The 23,995-nt window shown below is 48.3% G+C and overlaps 1 protein-coding gene across 1 annotated transcript in view; it reads left to right on the top strand.

The window, feature by feature from the left end:
- RCAN2 (regulator of calcineurin 2) overlaps positions 1 to 23,995 on the top strand; it is a 285,683-nt gene that overhangs the window by 10,133 nt on the left and 251,555 nt on the right. Inside the window, exon 2 of the mRNA XM_088467262.1 lies at positions 15,450 to 15,673. Within this exon, the coding sequence (XP_088323388.1) occupies positions 15,452 to 15,673 (222 nt within the window). The 5' untranslated portion in view covers positions 15,450 to 15,451. The remainder of the gene's footprint in view (positions 1 to 15,449; positions 15,674 to 23,995) is intronic.

Here is a 23,995-nt window from a genome sequence, read left to right as displayed (position 1 = left end):
AAGTATGTCTTTCCTTTGGTGAAATTGCTAAGTTAGCCATGATGTCAGTGAGTATAGTTTGCTATACCATCAGAAGGCACTTGGAAACTGGCAGACTCAAATCCATAACAGAATCAGAAGACAAGTTTCTACAAGTCAAGAGTCAGATCATATCACGTTTACCCTGATTCCATTTACACTCTCCTCATGTGGACCAGTTTTCTCTCCAAATCCTCTCTTAAGGTTCTTCCTGTTCCGGGCAATGTACCAAAGAGGTGCTTGCATTATGGTATAGCTTCTTCTGATGTCTCGAGTCAAGTCTTGTATTTTCCAGCTCCTTACCAAGAATTTTGAGAGGCCTTCAGCAAACAGCATGTTGAGGTGGTACCACGGCATTGAATCTGGTGCTGCCCAATTAATTTGGTTCCTGGTAAAGTCCTCCCTGGGGGCTTCTCTTCCAGAGACACAGGAGTTGTTAGAACATATAAAAGAGAATTGCAAAGAGGCTTCATATGTCCTTCCAAATGCCAGGTTATTTAAAAAAATGAAAAAGAAAAAAAAAGGACCGTGAGCTTCTCCCTTGCATAGGCTACAGAGATTTGAGTTATTGATAAGATCAAAGTACTGTAGCTTCTGTTTTTACAAAACTAGATCTTAAGGGAGTCAACAATCTCAGTTGAAGTCACAAGGGCAATGAATGGAACACGGCGTTCAATACCCAAGACCAGCATTATGAATACTTAGTCATGCTCCTTGGCCTCTCTGACATTCCAGCTGTGTTCCAAAACGTTTTTAATGAAATTTTCCAAGATCTGCGATACTCTTATGTAGTCGTTTTATTTGTCTTGTAGGCATTCTCATGTTTTCAAAAGATCTGCCTTCTCACCAAGCACATGTACAACGAGCTCAAACTGGAGACATTTATTTTTGAACATGATAGGAAGACCTTTTTTTTTGGCTACATAGTTTCTGATACGGAACTCCAGATTGGACCCTGAGAAGGTGCGACTAGCCTTGAACTGACCTCAAAGCTCTGACTTGAAGTCATCCCAATTCTTTTTAGGCTTTATGAACTATCATCAGTTAAGAATATTCTACTTTAGTAGTTCATATTACCACCCCGTACCCCATCCCTCCCCGACCAAGAGTAGTGTCAAATCTAAAGTCTGGTCTAAAGAAGCCGGTTTTCTCTACACTAAAGCTAGCCTTCTCTATGACCACAGTCCTTAAATAGCCTGACACTTCTCTCTAATTGTATCTAGAAGTGGACGCCACCTTGGTAGTGGTTGAAACTGCTCTCTCTCTCTCCTATGGTCCTTTGGAGGGAAGATTACAACCTTGCAGTCTCTACTCCAGCCAAAATGAATTATACCATAGGGCAGAGGTTCCTAAACTTTTTTGAATCACGGCGCCGTAGAGTATCAGCATTGTTTTCACGTCACCCCTAAACCAAAAGATTGTTATTGACAAATTCAGAATAAAATGTAGTAAAGTGAAGTAAATTGTGCTGACCTGTCATTCTTAGGCTTAGTTATGTGATGGGGACAGGTTTGTGCTTCTCTATGTCCACATATTGACATTACATTGACCATAAAGAATTTGGTTTGGTGCTGGACCACCAACTAGAGGCACCCCTGCAAGTGTCCCGAGGCACTCCAGGGTGTCGCTGCGCACAGTTTGGGAGCCTCTGCCATAGGGGATAAAGAACTACTGGCCATGCACCTTGCCTTAGAAGAATGGAGATATTTGCTGGTGGGAGCAAAATTTCCAGTAACCATCTCTATATACAGTCAGGTGCATAAATATTGGGACATTGACAGAATTTTCATATTTTGGCCTCTATTCACCACCACAATGGCTTTGAAATTAAACAAACAAGATGTGCTTTAACTGCAGACTTTCAGATTTAATTTGAGGGTAATTACATCTAAATCAGGTGAACGGTGTAGGAATTGCAACCGTTTCTATATGTGCCTCCCACTTTTTAAGGGGCCAAAAGTAATGGGACTATCAACTCAAAAGCTGTTTCATGGACAGGTTTGAGCTATTCCCTCGTTATTTCACTATCAATTAAGCAGGTAAAAGGTCTGGAGTTGATTCTAGGTGTGACATTTGCATTTGGAATCAGTTGCTGTCGACTCTTAATATGAGATCCAAAGAGCTGTCACTATCAGTGAAGCAAGCCATCATTAGGCTGAAGAATCAAAACAAACCCATCAGAGAGATAGCAAAAACATTAGGTGTGGCCAAATCAACTGTTTGGAACATTCTTAAAAAGAAAGAATGCACCGGAGAGCTCAGCAACACCAAAAGACCTGGAAGACCACGGAAAACAACTGTGGTGGATGACAGAAGAATTATTTCCCTGGTGAAGAAAAACCCCTTCACAACATTTGGCCAAATCAAGAACACTCTCCAGGAGGTACGTGTATATGTGTCAAAGTCAACAATCAAGAGAAGACTTCACAAGAGTGAATATAGAGGGTTCACCAAAAGATGTAAACCATTGGTGAGCCACAAAACCAGGAAGACCAGATTAGTTTGCCAAACAACATCTAAAATAGCCATTACAGTTCTGGAACAAGATCCTATGGACAGATGAGACAAAGATCAACTTGTACCAGAGTGATGGGAAGAGAAGAGTTTGGAGAAGGAAAGGAACTGCTCATGATCCAAAACATACCACCTCATCAGTGAAGCATGGTGGTGGTAGTGTCATGGCGTGGGCATGTATGGCTGCCAATGGAACTTGTTCCCTTGTATTTATTGATGATGTGACTGCTGACAAAAGCAGCAGAATGAATTCTTAAGTGTTTCGGGCAATATTATATGCTCATATTCAGTCAAATGCTTCAGAACTCATTGGACGGCACTTCACAGTGCAGATGGACAATGACCTGAAGCATACTGCAAAAGCAACCAAAGAGTTTTTTAATGCTAAAAAGTGGAATGCTATGCAATGGCCAAGTCATTCCCCTGACCTGAATCCGATTGAGCATGCATTTCACTTGATGAAGACAAAACTGAAGGGAAAATGCCACAAGAACAAGCAGGAACTGAAGACATTTGCAGTAGAGGCATGGCAAAGCATCACCAGGGATGAAACCCAGCGTCTGGTGATGTCTATGCGTTCCAGACTTCAGACTGTAATTGCCTGCAAAGGATTTGCAGCAAAGTAATAAAAAGTGAAAGTTAGATTTAGGATTGTTTAGTTTGTCCCATTACTTTTGGCCCCTTCAAGAGTGGGAGGCACATATAGAAACCGTTGTAATTCCTACACCATTCACCTGATTTGAATCTAATTACCCTCAAATTATATCTGAAAGTCTGCAGTTAAAGCACATCTTGTTTGTTTAATTTCAAAGCCATTGTGGTGGTGAATAGAGGCCAAAATATGAAAATTCTGTCAATGTCCCAATATTTATGCACCTGACTGTATCATAAGAATCTTCTATACCTCTGATCTGCATAGTATTTGAATCCACTACAGGCTCCCTGGTCCTCGTTCTCTTCCTGTTTTGGCCTGCATGTGGCTTTTTAGTCAGGAATTGTAAATGATAAGGCAGACACTCGCTCCCGCTCTCTGGATTCCTCCAAAGTCTGTGATCCTACTAAGCATCGTCCAGTTATTGATCGTAAGGGGGGCAAATCAATTTTGCAGCGCGCCCCCCCCACTGGACGTCAATGCGAATAGGCGCCTGACGGAGCTATTCAATTGTTTCTCTGTTTGGGTGCCCATTAGCATTTTCCACACCCACAAGCACTGGGTTTACCCACGTAAAGCGCCTAAACCCGTCTAAAGAGGACGTTGGGGCACCCAAAAAATGGCAGAGGGGAGAGCTGTGTGATGGGGGAGAGCTGTGTGAGGGGGAGAGAGCTGTGTGAGGGGGAGAGAGCTGTGTGATGGGGAGATCTGTGTGATGTGGAGATCTGTGTGATGGGGGAGATCTGTGTGAGGGGGGATCTGTGTGAGTGGGGATAGAGCCTTTTGATGGGGTAGAGCTGTGTGATGGAGGAGAGCTGTGTGATGGGGGCGAGCTGTGTGATGGGGCGAGGTGTGTGATTGGGGGCGAGTAGTGTGATTGGGGGCGAGTAGTGTGATGGGGAGAGCTGTGTGATGGGGGAGAGCTACAGAATGTGTGTTCGTGTAAGTTTGATACAATTACTGACGATGCACAGATGTGTAATGTTTAAGAGGTGCAGCTATAGTATTGCGGGTCCAAGATGGTTGCAACAGTACAGAATGATCATTAGTAATGACTACCAGCAGCACTGTTTGATTGTGTATTGGCCAAATCCACTAATAGCCCATAAATCATTAGGGTCATGGCCATTTGTTCGCATCACTCAACTGAAATTTCTATTCGGAATACTGCAGGAACAAAAGTTTAATTTGAATTTTAAGAAGGGAAAACAAATTAAACTGCATTAAATGTAAATGTTTGCTTTCCCCTATTAAAAATAAAGTATGGCACGTTTTATTTCGGCCCAACCCTCCTTGATGGAATCTTGATTTGCGGCATTACACCACAAGGAGGAGGGGCCTAATGACACAAAGTGCCCAGTCCCATCCATACCACCAGTAACCGGCACCTCTCCCGGAGGAGAGAACTCAATAGCAGCCATGTATGGCCTGTGGGCCTGATTCAGCAAGGATCACAACTGCGAATGCAATAGCGATTACGCACGCAGTGTCACTGCGATGATATGCTAATGCATTGTGATCACTATGCCGTCGAGCACAGCATAAGGACGCCCACCTTACACACACCCGTAATGTTTCGCAAGACTGCGAAACCATCGGTAACATCGAGTACCATCGCAGCCTCACGCACGCTTGCACAAGCTCTGACCTAACTCAGAAATTGCTAACTTCAGATCACGCTATGAGGCCTCAGGCTGCGTACGGCAATCACAGTGGATAATTTATGCATGCCCATGCAACGGCGTTCAAACGCACTGGCACGTCTGCGTTTCGCCGACTAACCCCCACCCTGTCACCACCCACAAACGGCACTTCCTGTCAATCAATCTGTGATGGGTCTGCATAGTCACTGCGATCGCAGTCCCGATGCATACACGTTCGCAGAGCGCAACAATCTTCTGTTTGCTTGCGTAATCGCAATTGCAGTCCTTGCTGAATCAGGCCCTGGGTGCGGTAGGATGAAACCAATGCAAGGTAGTCCAGTTTGATCCTGGCCAGGTTTTAGGAGGTTAGGGTCCCAGTCGAACCTCCCGTTGGTGTATTCTGGCCTGGGCAGAAGTTTGACTCGTGGATAGTATCTATCTCTCTATCTATCTCAAATCGATCGACCAATCTATCTATCTCATATCTATCTATCTCATCTGTGTATCTGTCTCATATCTATCTATCTATGTATCTATTTCATATCTATCTATCTATCTATCTATCTCATATCTATCTATCTCATCTATGTATCTGTCTCATATCTATCTTTCTACTTCAGGGTCCATAGGGTATCCACAGGATACCTTGGGGTATAGGTGTGACGTCAGTCGCAGGGCACCAAAGAGTTAAGCTTTCAGCCTCCCAGGATGCACTAGGTCCCCCTCCTATACCCCGCCCCCGGGCCAAGGCACCTCAGTTTAGTTTGGTGCCCGGCCGGAGTCGGGTGCACCTGTTGGAGTGGGGGCTAGAAGAGCCCCTGAAGCTTTTTCTTCATGCAGCTGTGGCTGCACATCTGGATGAACAGCATGGACAGTCAGTCCTGACGTCCATGCTGTCTTCCCTACACCCCGCCGGTACCAGAACGCCGGTACTGATCCGGGGATGCTGGTGGGCGTCTGGGGTCACAGCTAGCGGTGACCCCAGATGCTCCGGACCATGGCCGGATTCAAGGGGGACAGAGGTAAGCAGCGGGGTCCCGCGGTGGGTCCCCGCTGATCACATGGTCCTAAGTCCCCAGGCAGGGGGCTCCCTGGGGACTGGCTGCAGCGTGGAGCCAGGCGACCAACCTGCGCTTCCACTACCCCCTGGGACAGCGGACCGCAGCAGAGCGGTAGCGCTGCGGCGTCCCAGGGGTTAAATGCATGCCAGGGGAGCGCGCCTTCCCTGTCTCACAGCCGGCGCCTCCCCCGCTGCACACAGCCCTCTCTGCTCTGTGCAAACTGGTCCTGTGTCAGCGCTCCTCCCCCAGGCCAGCTTCTCTCTGCTCCTCGGCGGCCATCTTCTCTGCAACGCATGGTGAACGCTGCTGGAAGTCTGGAAGGAAGCATCATGGTCTGGGTCCCCCCGCATACCTCTCCTCCGCTGTGGCTCAGGTCTGTGTATGCAGCGCTGTGTCCTACCAGGCCCTGTGTCTGTGTAGTTGAGTGATCAGCGCTGTTAGTGCAGGAATTGTTATTTCTCTGCATTGTATGTGACTGTGCTAGCGCTGCCTGTAACTATTCTTCTCTAAACTGTCAGCTTTATTACTGTCCCTGTTCTTTCTGCTAAAGCCCTTGCGGTGCGGTGCTGCAGGGTGGTCTCTCGCCTATTTAATACTTAATTGGTGAGAGAGGTCACATACGTGGTGCCATCATGTCTGAAAGTGATTTTCCCCTCCGGCTACAGTGTACCACGTGCAAAGTACCGTTAGCGGAGGGGGAGGGTAGCGCGGAGGGCCTTTGCCAGCAGTGTTTGTCCATGGCGCGGCCTATTACGGTTACAGCACCGGTACAGGAGCCGCCCTGGGCTTGTTTCGCTCAGGCGTTAACAGCTTTAGTGGGCCAGTTAGCTCCGCAGCCCGCGTTTACTCCGATTCGTTTGTCCCAGCAGTCTGTGGTGTCGTCACCCATGCAGGGGTTCCCACGACAATTGGTGGTACCCCACAGTCTCCCTATTTCCCCGCTCCCGGGTTCTCAGGAGCCAGCGTGGGTTAACTCCCTGACGAGTTCTTTACAGCACTTGTCGGATGTGTTGCAAGGGGAGTCTGTGATGCGGCCTCATAAAAGGCCGGTGGCGTCTCTGTCCGCTCCTTATGAGGATGACGAAGGGACGTCTGATGATGGGGAGATTCTGGATCCTTACGATCAGGAACCTTTCCATACTAAGGACGCTGATGCTAAGTCCAAAGTATATATTCCTGGACTTATTCGGGCGGTCCGCACAGCCTTGGTGATTGAGGACGAAGTTCCCCCAGCGGCTAAATCTAAGTATGCCTTTTTCAAAGATGTGAAGGGCGATGCCACAGTCTTTCCTCTTTCGGGTCAGTTGGTGGACCATTTAGAGGAGGCGTGGAAACAACCTGGCAAAAGATACCAGCCGCAGAGACGCCTGGCGGTGGCTTATCCGTTCGCGGATAATTATTTTGCTAAGTGTGAATCCCCTCCACAGGTGGATTCTCACGTGACCCGTCTTGTCCGTAGTGCCACATTGCCGATGCCATCCATGTCCTCCCTTAAGGATGCTACAGACCGCAAGGTAGAAATCTGCCTGAAGTCCGCTTATTCCCTTGCAGGGGGGGCAGTACGGCCGGCTATGGCCATTTGCTGGGTTGCCAGAGCGATGGAGCGCTGGGCGGATTCATTAGAGGCTTCTTTTGAATCCGACTGTCCGGCCGAACAAGCGGAGTTGATTGGCAATCTCCGTGATTCGGCCACCTACATCAACGAGGCGGCTCTAGACATTAGTACTCTGGTGTCTAGAATTTCTTCAGCAGCGGTAGCTGCTCGTCGCACCTTGTGGCTGCGATCCTGGAAGGCGGGCGCAGATCCAAGAAAGGTCTGGAAGCGTTGCCGTTTACCGGAGAAGTTCTCTTCGGTCCGGATCTGGATAAGATTGTGGCCACGCTGGCGGCAGCCAAATCTGCTTGTCTCCCGTCGGCCGCTGCTCCTTCTGGTTCTGGACCATCGTCCTTTCGGTCATCTAGGGCCCAGGGCAGGCCCAAACCACAGTCGTTTCCTCGACAGGCTGGCCCTAAGAAATCGGTCAAGCCCCGGAAACAGGCATGGAGTACCAGACGTCCGGCCCCCAAGCCAGATGACAAGCCTGCGGCCCGACGGTCCGGGTCTCCCCTTGGGGGATCCCAGGGTGGGAGGCCGCCTGCTGCAGTTCTCCCGGTGTTGGTCGTTCACTACGACAGACACTTGGGTTCTGGAGGTGGTCTCTCATGGGTACGCCCTCTCCTTCCGGCACAGACCCCCGGCTCGATTCTTCACCACGGGTCTACCATCAGACCGGAACAAGGCTACGGAGCTGCGGAAGGTATTGCACACTATGCTCCAGGCTGGAGTTATAGTGCCTGTTCCATTCTCCCAGAGGGGCCAGGGTTTCTATTCAAATCTATTTTTGGTACAGAAACCCAATGGGTCATATCGTCCGATTCTCAACCTCAAAGCACTCAACAAGTCTTTGCGGGTCCCGAAGTTTCGGATGGAGACCCTACGGTCCATCATTCTGGCGCTGGAACCTGGGGACTACATGGTGTTGGACATACAGGACGCTATGGCGGTCATGGCGGCTTCTCTGCGGCTGCAAGGAGTCCGCATGTTGCCGTACTTGGACGACCTGTTATTGGTGGCAGGATCTCCAGAGCTCCTGTTACACCACTTGGACCTGACCATTGCACTGCTGCAACGGCATGGCTGGCTAATCAACTGGCAGAAGTCCACTCTAATCCCGTCTCGGAGGATTCTGCATCTTGGAGCCTTATTGGACTCGGGACAGCAAAGGATCTTCGTGACGGAGGACAAGATCTCTGCTTTACAGTCAAGGGTGCGCAGTTGTCTGCACAGCCGCCGGGTGTCCTTACACTCGGCGATGAGGTTACTGGGCTCCATGGTGTCGGTGTTCGACATGGTGGAATACGCCCAGTTTCACTCTAGACCTCTGCAGCACCTGATCCTGTCCAAGTGGAACGGGCTGCCTCAGTCTCTGAAGTTCCAGACGATTGTGCTCACCCCGGAGGTTCGCCTGTCCCTTGCGTGGTGGTTAAAGACGACCCACCTCAACAAGGGACGTCCGTTCTGGGTTCCAAATTGGGTCCTGTTGACAACGGACGCCAGTCTTCTGGGCTGGGGAGCAGTTTCGGGTCCACACTTGTTCCAGGGCAGGTGGACACCGACAGAAGCGGAGCTTCCAATAAATATCTTGGAACTCCGTGCGGTCTTCAATGCTCTCCTGCAGGCACAGCGGTTTCTCCAGGGTCTCCCGGTGCAGGTCCAGTCGGACAATGCTACCACCGTGGCCTACATAAACAGGCAAGGAGGAACTCGCAGTCGGGCGGCTCTCGTAGAGGTCTCTCGGATCCTGGTTTGGGCGGAGCGCAATCTTCCGGCCATATCAGCGGTCTTCATCCCGGGAGTGCTAAATTGGGAGGCGGACTTTCTAAGTCGCCAGGACGTTCATCCAGGGGAATGGTCCCTGCACCCGGACGTTTTTCAACTACTGGTGGACAGGTGGGGTCTTCCAGAAATCGACCTCATGGCGTCCCGGCACAACAACAAGTTGCCGGTGTACGGGTCTCGCACAAGAGACGAAGGGGCGTCTCTGGTGGATGCTCTGTCCGTCCGGTGGACGTTCAGGTTCGCATACCTGTTCCCTCCGGTCACCCTTCTTCCACGGGTAATCCGGAAATTCAAACAGGAAGGAGGGACGCTCCTGTTGATAGCTCCCGCGTGGCCCAGACGGCACTGGTTCTCAGACCTTCAGGGTCTGTCCGTGGACAGTCCTCTGCGGTTGCCGCTACGACCGGACCTTCTGTCTCAGGGTCCTTGTCTTCACCCGGACCTGACTCGGCTGTCTTTGGCGGCGTGGCTGTTGAGACGGCCATGCTGAGGTCCTGGGGGTTTGCCAGCTCTGTGGTGCGTACCATGTTACGAGCTCGGAAACCGTCTTCCGCGAGGATATACCATCGCGTGTGGCATACGTTCTTCCAGTGGTGTCGACCGAGAGGTTATGCACCGCGGGAGTTTCGTCTGTCTCGGATTCTCGCCTTCCTGCAAGCGGGACTAGATCATGGGCTTCGCCTTGCTTCTTTGAAGGTACAGGTTTCGGCCCTATCTGTCTGGTTTCACCGTAGGATTGCTACAATCCCGGATGTGCGCACCTTTATGCAAGGTGTTCTCCGTATTCAGCCGCCCTTTGTTCCACCTGTGGCGCCTTGGGATTTGGCTGTGGTCCTGAGGGCTCTCCAAGGACCGCCGTTTGAACCACTGGGCTCAGTGGATATTAAATGGCTAACAGCTAAGACTGTTTTCCTTCTGGCCGTTGCTTCAGCCAGACGTGTTTCTGAGTTAGGGGCTCTTTCTTGTAGACCACCTTTCTTGGTTTTTCATGGGAACAGGGCAGTGCTCCGCACTCGGCCCGAGTTTCTTCCCAAAGTTGTTTCCCAGTTTCAGGTTAACGAGGAAATAGTTGTTCCGGCCTTTAACTCACCGGGTCTTTCCGTGGGTGAGGCCTCTTTGGATGTTGTGCGGGCCTTAAGGACTTATGTGGACCGCACTTCTTTGTTTAGGAAGTCGGACGCTTTGTTGTCCTCTATGGCTTCTGTAAAAAGGGTTGGCCTGCTTCAAAGCAAACTTTGGCAGCCTGGATCCGTATGGCTATTTCTGAAGCTTATCTTCATGAAGGCCTACCGGTCCCTCCTTCTCTGAAGGCTCATTCCACTAGGTCTGTGGGTCCTTCGTGGGCAGCTCGACGTGGTGCCTCGGCAGTTCAGATCTGCAAGGCTGCTACGTGGTCTTCTGTCCATACCTTCGTGAGGTATTACAGGTTTGACACCTTCGCCTCTCAGGATGCTTCCTTCGGGCGGCGGATTCTCCTTTCTGCACAGGAGCGTCCCCACCCTTAAAGGATACTGCTTTGGGACATCCCCAAGGTATCCTGTGGATACCCTATGGACCCTGAAGTAGAAAATATGAGATATGGTAAGAACTTACCCTTGTTATCTCTATTTCTACGAAGTCCATAGGGTTCCACAGGACTCCCGCCCTGTCGCACCTGTGCTGCAGATGGGCTTTGCTCTGGTCACCGGTTTTCCATCTCCCTCTGGTGAGAATGTGATTCTTGTATGTGTCCAGATCTTTGTTCTCTCTCTTCCTTCTCCTCCTCCGGCCTATGGCTTGGTAACTAACTGAGGTGCCTTGGCCCGGGGGCGGGGTATAGGAGGGGGACCTAGTGCATCCTGGGAGGCTGAAAGCTTAACTCTTTGGTGCCCTGCGACTGACGTCACACCTATACCCCAAGGTATCCTGTGGAACCCTATGGACTTCGTAGAAATAGAGATAACAAGGGTAAGTTCTTACCATATCTCATATTATCTCATATCTATCTATCTATCTATCTCTCTCATATCTATCTATCTCATCTATGTATCTATTTCATATCTGTGTATCTATCTATCTCATAACTATCTATCTCATCTATGTATCTGTCTCATATCTATCTATCTATCTATGTATCTATTTCATATCTATCTATCTATCTCATATCTATCTATCTCATCTATGTATCTGTCTCATATCTATCTATCTATCTATGTATCTATTTCATATCTATCTATCTATCTATCTATCTCATATCTATCTATCTCATCTATGTATCTGTCTCATATCTATCTATCTATCTCATATCTATCTATCTATCTATCTATCTATCTATCTATCTATCTATCTATCTATCTATCTCTCTCTCTCTCATATCTATCTATCTCATCTATGTATCTATTTCATATCTATGTATCTATCTATCTCATATCTATCTATCTCATCTATGTATCTATTTCATATCTATCTTTCTATCTATCTATCTATCTATCTATCTATCTATCTATTCTCTCTCCCTCTCTCAAAACTGCATGCATTTCATCACTGACATCTATCTTAATATATCTAACATTATTCTCATATATAATTTATATTTTTGGGTAAAATAAGCGTACCTTACACTGTGAGATATATCAGTATAGTATATACATCTGATAGATGACAGTTGTGTACGAAGCAGTGACATCACTTAATGGGTCTATCCATTAGCAGATCTTTCTGAAAGACAAAAGATTTATCTTTTTAAAATTCCTGGGGCAGCTGTGACAGATATCTGTCCTGTACATGACAGATTTTTGCAAACGACGAACGATATTGCATGACATCATTCTGGGAGTGGATATTTTTTTTACATTTCTACTCATTCTCATTAAAAAAAAAATCGTTCATCGTTTACCGCAACAGATATTTCTAATATCAGTCAGCGATAAACGATAATTGACCAACATGTTGGAGAGACAAAAGACCAAATTTGTCGGCCGCGGGAATGCTCAGTTTTATCGTTCAGAGCCTATCCATTAGCAGATAAATTGAACGACTGAACGATAAATCGTTCATCGTTCAGATTTATCTGCCTGTGGATAGGCCCCTATCCATGATATAGTGATGTCACTGCTTGGTACAGAACTGTTTAGACTGTTTATGATGTAGGCTAGTCACATGATAAGCATACTGTGGTGATAAATCACACACTGCCTACATTTAACCAGTGATGTCTATTTATCCATCCAACATTATTTTCCTATAACATTTAGGTCACATAATAAGCTGTGGGAAGGCTGCCTATGATGTAAGCCAGTCTCATTATAAGCCTACGTGATAAATGAGACCCTGCTTGTATTTCACCACTGATCTCTCTCTCTCTCTCTCTCTCTCTCTCTGCCCCCCCCTCTCTCTCTCTCTCTCTCTCTCTCTCTCATCTGTCTCATTGTCTGTCTCTGATAATTGTAAACCATAGCGTTGTTGTTGCTGTACATGTTACAGGCAACGTGTGGGCTGAGGAGGCTTTCAGGCATTAAGGTGTCAGGTTCATCTGGGCAGTGACTGTTTCCTTGCTAACAAAACAGGGCTTAGACACTTAATACCGCTAGGAATTTCCACAGCACCACTCTGGTATGTTAATAAGGTTAAAACTTTTAGTCAAAATTAAACCCTATTCATGTATCAGAGGTCAGTGCACTGTGTAAATATGGGTTATTCTCCAGGATTAGAAAGGTCCAGGGCGCCTCTGTTGTGCATGAACGTGCATGGGTAGATGGAAAGCGAGCTGCACCTGCCGCATACGTGTATTTCTAGATGGCTTTTTCCATACAGGACTGTGCTTACAAGTACTTTACACTGTGATGTGAGCGGCTGTTTGTTCTTTTCAAAGTTTTTGTGTCAAGTAATTTGGGCGGAGCTAGAGTCATCCTGTAGCCAATCAGAGTATTACCAGTTCTCTCTCTCTCCCTCTCGGCCCGGGGGTACTGGTGCCGCTCAGCACCAGTGACCACTCTCCCACTGCAGCCCAGCACACAGCAGCATGTGCTGTGCAGCTGACAAGTAAGAGGGCGGCATCGGAACCGGGCCCCGGTAATTAGAATAATACAAATGAGATATATATAACTTATAAACATCTTTTTTTTGTTTATTGTAATAATTTTTGTAATTAACACTCACCAGCTTTGTGGAGCTCCCTGTGACTGCAGGGAGACAAGAGATGAGGCAGCAACATCTCAGCCTCGCTTCTGTATAGTCAGACATAGGGATGGCCATCGATGTTTTCAAAAACATTCATGGTCCCTGGCTGATGTCAACTAGTTTTGCCATCAATGGCATAGAACCAATGGTTCTCTGCCATCGATGGATGACATTGAACCAATGTTTTTTTTTTTTTTCTTCTCTGTACTGGAGAGAGCTTAACCCTGCCCCTATTTTTGATTGGCCTGCAGGCCTGGCAGCGGTGGCCGTCTAGGGGGTGCAAACCATCGATGGTTAACCATAGATGGTTTGTATGCCATTGATGGTTATCACTGATGGGCCCATCAATGGTATCCATCGATGGACACCCTACCAATGGCCATCCCTAGTCAGACACTGCTTGCAGAGCTGGGAGCAGGGCCACACTGCGGGCAGAACGAGAGCTAATAGAGGCATGCCTCTGAATATGGGGGGGCGTGCCTTGAGCACTGATGGACACCTTGGATGTGTCATGTGACCAGGAAGTGCCCTGCAGTGTTTAGATGTCAGAGCTGAGTCAGCAGCAGCAGCAGCAACAAGAAAAGACACAGTGATGCAGGTACTGTAGAAGCATCAATGGACACTGAAGCTTAGTGTAGTGATGTGAGAGTTACAGTGAGTAGGGGGTGAGACAGGCTCCCAGCACTCAGACCCATCTCCATGTGTGCCTACCCAGGCATTGACCTCACTGCACGTCACTGGCTAACAGGCAGGACGTCTGACACACAATGGGCACTTAATATTATTAGCAAGATGTTTGGTCTTTGGCGTGCAGCTTACAGTAAACTAATATAGGAAGCGACCATTTGCTGTGTATTGCTGTCCTCCATTACAGTCCTCAAGTAACCCCAACAGGTTATGTTTTCAGAATTTATTTAATCATGCACAGGTGAGTTAATCTTATTTTACTGGATCAGTTATTGTTCCACCTGTTTTCACAGATAGAAATCCTGAAAACATGACCTGGAGTGTGCTACTGCGCTTACTCCATGGTGCTTCCTACTTGAAGCATCCATACTTTACCAAGATGGCCGCCGTTCCTAAGTCTGCGCATGCGCGGCACCATCTTGTTATTCTGCTTGAGCGTTGCAATGGTACAAGGACGGGTACTACTCCACGTGGGAACCCAACATATCCTAAAACTGCCTACATACATGACTGGCTGGTCCGCTGTATACTCTGCTCCATCTCTGTTACTCGTGCACATAACTGTGAGTATGGATGTACTACAGCTGTGCACTATACACCCAATACCTGATTAAGTCTTTCCGGCTGAATGTTTTTCGGGGCACCTCTGTTCCTCTTATTACACTGAACAAAAACTTGGGGGGAGGTGTGAGCTGAATGAAGACTGTGATTGGCCATCCTACTCACCTGCCCCCTCCGTCCCCAGCTGCAGTTTACATTTCTTGAACAAAGTTTATTTTCCAGGTCTGTATTATAGAACTACAGCAGCAATCTTGTAAAACGGCTGCAGGTAGCAGCAGAGACGTAACTAGACTTTTTGTTGCCCTGTGCCAGGGGGAGCATTGGTGCCCCCCCCATTGTTAAAAAGGGACACCTGAAAATTGTCCATGGCCTCCTGGGGAAGGGCCAGGGAAATGATAGGAGAGGCCAGGAGATGCTGGGGATAAAAGAGGAGGAAGTTACAAGTGAGAATGATAATAAACAGGAAGATTGACAGGCCCAAACAGCACCCCCTGCCCTGTGGTGCCCTGTGCCATGGCACATGTCGCACTACCCTAGTTATGGCCCTGCCCTGCGGTGCCCTGTGCCATGGGATCTATGGAAGTGGCCGCACCACTTCGCTGTGAACTTTATGCAGCTGGTACAGTAGAACGCGCATGACCTGTGTGTTTCCCTATAAAATCACCATTAACCATGTTAAGTTTGTTGTATTGTCAACTCTTCTGTCTTTCAGTGTTACATTTATTTTGTATGCTGGACAGAGATCATGAGGTCCCTGTTTCTCTTCTCCTTTCCAGGGATGAGGGAAGAGTCGTGCTTCTCTGGGATGAGGGACCTTAGTTATTTTGCTTGCATTGTCAGGGGGAGACAGTTCCTGCTGCTCTGTCCGCTGCACAGAAACAAGGACTTGTCCGGATTCCTAACAGAAGATTTTCAAGGCATCACAGATTTCAATGATCTTCCCAACTCCCTGTTTGCTTGCAATGTTCACCAGTCCGTATTTGAAGATGGAAGCAGCAAGGTACGATTTCGGTTCCCATGCGAATGCACAATGGGGTGTTGTGTTTTTTTTGTAGTAACCAGATATTTGATTTCATGTTCAAACGGCGCTAGAAAAATAGAGAGATAACCTTTTCCTCCTTTTTTTTTTCCCTTTTGTAAACATTCCCCATATTCGGAAAAGATGAAAGGTAAATTAGATCGGAACTGCCAGTTACGTGTAGCGAAGGCAGCCAAGGTGTGTGCTTAACCAATATCCATCAGTTCACTAGGACAGAGTTTCCCAAACTCCATGTTTGAGTACGGGTGACTTAAGTAGCACGTCAGTCAATTTGTTTTACCCATCCGGTCTCAATCATGGATATCCTTCAAACCTGGACTGTAATGGCGGAGTTTGGGAAACTCTGCACTAGGAGCTATTGACCGGACTGAATTGTGCGCTATATGGGAAGGATTACCTGGACTGCACAACACAAGGGTTGTGTAGTCCAGGAATCTTTCCCATATACTCCATTTAATGTGCTTTATTGCACATCTGAGGGAAAGGAGACACCCCCATTCTGGATTAGCACCCTTCCTTATTGGTTTAAAAGCATGGAGTCTGGTAATGTAATGCACACTGGTATTCGGCACAATTCTAGGTAAGTCCTACAAGTTATATACTGTAGTGCAACGTTGGTTCATTTTTGGGGCGTGGGTCCTCCTGGATTGCTTTAGTTGATATGTTTCAGGGCACCGCCTTATAACACGTTTTTCTTTTATAACACATTTTAACCCTTCACTGTTTGTTTATTATACATGTACACCTTTTTATTTTCATTCCTTATATGCAGCAGTGGCTGCTCTTAACTATCTCTTTACACTGCACTTTTCTTACTATGGCGGTGCCCTGGGGCAGCTTAGCTGGGTCAGTTTGGGGGTGTCCTGCGCTCTGGATTTGAACCCTAGTATGTTAGAGACCTACCCTAAAGAGGTTACCTGGATATGGTGGGTAGGCCCATAACCTTGGCCATGATTATGCTAAAAACCTCTATTGATTGCAAAATGTTATTGCATTTATATATTATCAGTAATTTGGAGTTGTGCACCTGAGATTTGTCTGTTTCTGTGCCTGAATTATGTGCTATGCTACCTCGTGGCTCATCGTATCTATCAAAGTTTCCATCGACTCCATTCTCACAGGGCCATGCCGCTTTCCAAAACGTTACAGCGATTTGTACTCTTGCCATAATGGGGACTGTTGGGAGGTAAGAATCAGTGATGTCTGCAGTTCCTAGCGCATTGATTGGCTGCAGGCATGGCTGGGCACTGTAAACCAGGAAAACACAGCTCATATTTGATTGGCTGCAGGGACGGCTGGACACTGTAAACCAGGAAGACGCAGCACATATTTGATTGGCTGCAGGGACGGCTGGACACTGTAAACCAGGAAAACGCAGCAAATATTTAAATTTTCTTCCAGTTTGGTGGGTACTGCTCCACGTGCCAGCATATGGAAACATGTAGGGTAAATGGGGTTGGCGCCAAACGGGTTCATGTGCCAACCCCAGGCAAGTGTGTGAAGGGGGACAAACAGGTGAGCTCTAGCCCTGCATTCCAAGGATACTGGGTGATCCCACAAAATGTATACGCTCATCTGTGTGTAGGAGACCGGTTGCTCTATAAGTAACGCATTTGAAAATGAGAATAAATCTGAGATGTCGCTTTGGCCAAAATGAAGATACGTACAGATGTGTCCACATACGTCTTACTTCCTTGCGTGTTAAACAGCACCATGCACCATGCCATAGTGTGACTCAGTAGTGCCAAGAGTCCTTTCGCCTGACTTTTTACCTTCAAATGCGTTATATTCTGTGTGCGATTACGGGTGTATCTGCTACGTTACTGGTGTCGTGTAAAAGGGGGGAGAAGGGGGAAGAGAAAGAACAATCGCACAGGAGTGTAACAATTATAGGTTAATTTACAATAGGGATATAAAGTAGTCAGGGGGTGCTCCCTGGGGTAATAATATGGTTGAAAGAAAAAAGAGAAAGCAGGATCCCATTGAAATGAGGCACGCCCCAAACGTGAAATTAAAAAATTAGAACAGTAGGGAGAACTGTATAGATAAAGAGCTAATATAAAATATCACTTAATTAATATTATTAAAATCAATCAAAAATCCATAAGCAAGTGTCAAGCGACAAGCACATAACAACTATCAAAGTAGAATAGAGACAGCCAAGAAGCAGAAAATTTATCAAAATCGTGTTGCACAGTAAAGCTGATAACACCAATATGGTAACCACATCAATGAGTCCTAGATGCATATGGTCATAGGAACTGGTCAATCAGGAAACCACTTGATCTAAAGTGTCCCACCTCAATTCTAAAGTAATGTGGGTCATTAATGATCACCAATGGCACAGCATTCTATAACCATACATGTGTATTCAAAAACACGTACATGTAATAGTTCAAATATAGAATAACATATTTCAAGAAATAGCTCTTGAAATTCAATATTGCAACACAGATAATAGTACTCTACATTAGGAGATACATTCTCATAGATAAGGCGAAAATATGACACAACATAACATATATGACATAAAATAATAAACAAAACATGACATAATTAAAAAGCACCCAAATGTTCACCCAGTATTGTCAAGGGTCTGGTATATAATATATAAAGAGGCGTCCCTCTATTAAATGTAGGAGAGCATATGGCAGATAGTATGTAATAGGTTTGAATGGCAGAGTGTATGCTCTTATAGGTCAGATGCTGCTGTTCCACGTCATGAAAATCAGAGGATGTGGAATGAGTTTCACTGTCACATGGCATACATAGAAACAGTGCAGGCTGCCTCTGCTATTAGTGCCACCATATAAGTGATATCTCTGTTGCTCTAGGCAGCGCAGAGACTCACAATACAGGCATCTAATGAGAGAGCAGGAGAGAAGATAAAGGCAGTACCTGTAAAAAGAATGCTCTCATACGGGTGTTTGGTGAAGGGGTCCTCAGTGCGCACTGGGATCCCCCAGCTGACAAGCCGACGCGCGTTTTGCCGGAAGCGGGCTTTCTCAAGGACGCTGTCTCCGTCTTGTGAGTTTTAGATACATAATAGTATCAACGACATGGTGGCCGGCATTATTAGTATACGATTTACGCATAAGATTAAGCCTTTTATTTATATATTGTTTCACCTATATATATATATATATATATATATATATATATATATGCTTAATGTTTTGATTCTGGAAACTCTGTTTTGTTTTCTTTACTATCATGTCTATCTCCTTAAATGAATTGACATTCAAGTTCTGTATTGGCATATTATCGTCCTATCTGTTACCATAGGAACGGTACTTGTCCCCGCCTACTTTGACTCCGCTTTGGCCTTTTTTCTGGAATATCTGATTATACTTATCATGTTTTTCTCCTCAAACGCTATGGCACCTATGCTTTACAATGACGTGTTATTGTTCTATATGTTACCATAGGGACGACATTTGTCCCCGCCTACTTTATTTCCGATTGGCTTCTTAGTAATGTCAATCACATAATGTTACCAATCATATGATGGCCGGCACTATTTACATCCGGCTTGCACACAAGACGGAGACAGCGTCCTTGAGAAAGCCCGCTTCCGGCGAAACGCGCGTCGACTTGTCAGCTGGAGGATCCCAGTGCGCACCGAGGACCCCTTCACCTAACACCCGTATGAGAGCATTCTTTTTACAGGTACTGCCTTTATCTTCTCTCCTGCTCTCTCATTAGATGCCTGTATTGTGAGTCTCTGCGCTGCCTAGAGCAACAGAGATATCACTTATATGGTGGCACTAATAGCAGAGGCAGCCTGCACTGTCTCACCCCCTCTTCCTCACATCTCCCTGTCTCACCCAATCTTCCTCCCATCACCCTGTCTCACCCCCTCTTCCTCCCATCTCCCTGTCTCACCCCCTCTTCCGTCCAGCTCCCTGTCTCACCCCCTCTTCCTCCCATCTCCCTGTCTCACTCCCTCTTCCTCCCATCTCCCTGTCTCACCCCCTCTTCCTCCCATCTCCCTGTCTCACCCCCTCTTCCTCCCATCTCCCTGTCTCACCCCCTCTTCCTCCCATCCCCCTCTCACCCCCTCTTCCTCCCATCCCCCTGTCTCACCCCCTCTTCCTCCCATCTCCTTGTCTCACCCCCTCTTCCTCTCATCTCCCTGTCTCACCCCCTCTTCCTCCCATCTCCCTGTCTCACCCCCTTTTCCTCCCATCTCCCGTCTCACCCCCCTCTTTCTCCCATCCCTGTCTCACCCCCTCTTCCTCTCATCTCCCTGTCTCACCCCCTCTTCCTCCCATCTCCCTGTCTCACCCCCTCTTCCTCCCATCTCCCTGTCTCACCCTCTCTTCCTCCCATCTCCCTGTCTCACCCCCTCTTCCTCCCATCCCCCTGTCTCACCCCCTCTTCCTCCCATCCCCCTGTCTCACCCCCTCTTCCTCCCATCTCCCTGTCTCACCCCCTCTTCCTCCCATCCCCCTCTCACCCCCTCTTCCTCCCATCTCCCTGTCTCACACCCTATTCCTCCCATCTCCCTGTCTCATCCCCTCTTCCTCCCATCTCCCTGTCTCACCCCCTCTTCCCCCATCTCCCTGTCTCATCCCCTCTTCCTCCCATCTCCCTGTCTCACCCCCTCTTCCTCCCATCTCCCTGTCTCACCCCCTCTTCCTCCCATCTCCCTGTCTCACCCCCTCTTCCTCCCATCTCCCTATCTCACCCCCTCTTCCTCCCATCTCCCTGTCTCACCCCCTCTTCCTCCCATCTCCCTGTCTCACCCCCTCTTCCTCCCAACTCCCTGTCTCACCCCCTCTTCCTCCCATCCCCCTCTCACCCCCTCTTCCTCCCATCTCCCTGTCTCACACCCTATTCCTCCCATTTCCCTCTCACCCCCTCTTCCTCCCATCTCCCTGTCTCACCCCCTCTTCCTCCCATCTCCCTGTCTCACCCCCTCTTCCTCTCATCTCCCTGTCTCACCCTCCTCTTCCTCCCATCTCCCTGTCTCACCCCTCTTCCTCTCATCTCCCTGTCTCACCCCCCTCTTCCTCCCATCTCCCTGTCTCACCCCCTCTTCCTCCCATCTCACTGTCTCACCCCCTCTTCCTCTCATCTCCCTGTCTCACCCCGTCTTCCTCCCTTCTCCCTGTCTCTCCCCCTCTTCCTCCCATCTCCCTGTCTCACCCCCTCTTCCTCCCATCTCCCTGTCTCACCCCCTCTTCCTTCCATCTCCCTGTGTCACCCCCTCTTCCTCCCATCTCCCTTTCTATCTCCCTCCTTTTCCTCACATCTCTCTTTCTCCCTCTCTTCCTTTCATCTCTCTCTCCACCTCTTCTTCCTTTCTCCCCCTCTCACCCCTCGTCTTCCCATCTCTCTCTTTCCTATCTTTCCATTATCCTCGCTTCTCCCTCTCCATCTATTTTCTATCTCCCCTATTTTTCCTCTCTCTCTCTCGCTCTCCTCTTCTTCGTCCTTGCTCTCTCTTTGCCCCTCTTCCTCCCTCCCATCTTTCTCTCTCCCATCTCCCTCCCATCTCTCTCTTCCCTCTTCCTTCCATCTCGCTCTTGCTCCCTCCCCTCTTACTTCATTCTTCCCCCTCCCCACATGCCCATCATTCTCCTTCTCTCTTGACCCCTCTTCCTCCTAGCTCTGTCTCACCCCCTCTACCACCCATCTCTCTCTCACATCTCCTCCTCCTAGCTCCCTGTCTCACCCCCTCTACCTCCCATCTCTCTCTCACATCTCCTCCTCCTAGCTCCCTGTCTCACCCCCTCTACCACCCATCTCTCACTCACATCTCCTCCTCCTAGCTCCCTGTCTCACCCCCTCTACCACCCATCACTCACTCACATCTCCTCCTCCTAGCTCCCTGTCTCACCCCCTCTACCACCCATCTCTCTCACATCTCCCCCTCTTCCTCCTAGCTCCCTGTCTCACCCCCTCTACTACCCATCTCTCACTCACATCTCCTCCTCCAAGCTCCCTGTCTCACCCCCTCTACCACCCATCTCTCTCTCACATCTCCCCCTCTTCCTCCTAGCTCTCTGTCTCACCCTCTCTACCACCCATCTCTCTCACATCTCCCCCTCTTCCTCCTAGCTCCCTGTCTCACCCCTTCTACCACCCATCACTCACTCACATCTCCTCCTCCTAGCTCCCTGTCTCACCCCCTCTATCACCCATCTCTCTCACATCTCCCCCTCTTCCTCCTAGTCTCACCCCCTCTACTACCCATCTCTCACTGACATCTCCTCCTAGCTCCCTGTCTCACCCCCTCTACCACTCATCTCTCTCTCACATCTCCCCCTCTTCCTCCTAGCTCTCTGTCTCACCCCCTCTACCACCAATCTCTCACTCACATCTCCTCCTCCAAGCCTCCTTTCTCACCCCCTCTACCACCCATCTCTCTCACATCTCCCCCTCTTCCTCCTAGCTCCCTGTCTCACCCCCTCTACCACCCATCTCTCTCTCACATCTCCCCCTCTTCCTCCTAGCTCTCTGTTTCACCCCCTCTACCACCCATCTCTCATTCACATCTCCTCCTCCAAGCTCCCTGTCTCACCCCCTCTACCACCCATCTCTCTCACATCTCCCCCTCTTCCTCCTAGCTCTGTCTCACCCCCTCTACCACCCATCTCTCTCTCACATCTCCCCCTCTTCCTCCTAGCTCCCTGTCTCACCCCCTCTACCACCCATCTCTCTCTCACATCTCCCCCTCTTCCTCCTAGCTCCCTGTCTCACCCCCTCTACCACCCATCACTCACATCTCCTCCTCCTAGCTCCCTGTCTCACCCCCTCTACCACCCATCTCTACCACCCATCACTCACATCTCCTCCTCCTAGCTCCCTGTCTCACCCCCTCTGCCACCCCCTCTACCACCCATCTCTCTCACATCTCCCCCTCTTCCTCCTAGCTCCCTGTCTCACCCCCTCTACCACCCATCTCTCTCTCACATCTCCCCCTCTTCCTCCTAGCTCCCTGTCTCACCCCCTCTACCACCCATCTCTCACTCACATTTCCTCCTCCTAGCTCCCTGTCTCACCCCCTCTACCACCCATTTCTCACTCACATCTCCCCCTCTTCCTCCTAGCTCCCTGTCTCACCCCCTCTACCACCCATCTCTCTCACATCTCCCCCTCTTCCTCCTAGCTCCCTGCCTCACCCCCTCTACCACCCATCTCTCACTCACATCTCCTCCTCCTCACTCACTGTCTCACCCCCTCTACCACCCATCTCTCACTCGCATCTCCTCCTCTTCACTCTCTGTCTCACCCCCTCTACCTCCCATCTCTCTCTCTCTCATCTCACCCTCTTCCTCACATTTCACTCTTCCCTCTCCTTCCCATCTCTCTTCCACCTTCTTCCTCTCATCTCTCTTCAAGGGGTATTCAATATGAAACGTAAATTTCGCTGTCGAAGTTTACGTTTCATATCGGAGTTTTTACCTGCGTTAAAGTATCGGGCGCGCGCCCGCTTATCCCCGTATTCAATATGAAATTATCGAAAACAGGAGACTCCGAAGTTGGATTTGCGTAAAGTTACGAATTTTTCCTTAAAAAAATTGTAGGACCCCCCTATAGTTGTAAAAACATGGGGGATCACTATGGGTACCCTCGTTTTAGCCTGTAATTGAAAGTCGGGGATTTAAATAGCCGCAGCAGTAAGTTTTTAAAAATTCTGCAATTGTGCACCTGCCGCTATAAATCTATTCTAGAAAACACCTGCCGCATACTTGCAGAATAGCCCTGAATCTATTTCCCTATTTTTAAACAATTTTTTCCCATTTTTTTTTTTTTCACCCCAATTTTGAAATTAATTTTTTGGGGTGTCGCTATTTTTTTTTTTTAAATCTTTTTTTGAAACAGTTCTTTTTTAAATGTCATTCCCAGGGGTGCAGGCTATTTTTTTTTAAGCCTGCACCCCTAAAACCCAATTCTGCACTTTTTTTCGACACCTATTCAATGGTGAAAAGTTATCCCCGTTTTTGATCAAAGACTTTTCGAACCTGCGCACATGTCTTCAGTAGTGATTGCGACGCATGGGGTCAGAAACGTATTGGAAATGTGCTGGCCGTTCCTGGGGGTGACTGGGAGGTGGCTATTCTGCTGCTTGGAGATGGTCCGTATTATGAACTGGTTGCGCGCACAGGCACAGGCCATACTCAGATGGAAAATCAGCACCTGCCGTAGGTTAAAACTAAGGCCCTCATTCAGACCCACTCGCAAGCGGGCGCACGTACGTTAGGCGTACGTACAAAAATATTTAAATTCAATGGCTCGCTCGTATTTTCGTTCGCATCTAAAATGCCTCCCAAA

Source organism: Taudactylus pleione, unplaced genomic scaffold, assembly GCF_031769625.1.
Source record: "Taudactylus pleione unplaced genomic scaffold, aTauple2 ptg000070l, whole genome shotgun sequence".
Lineage (NCBI taxonomy): Eukaryota > Metazoa > Chordata > Amphibia > Anura > Myobatrachidae > Taudactylus > Taudactylus pleione.
Note: the sequence above shows the minus strand (reverse complement) of the source record. Positions and strands in the feature narration are given on the sequence as shown.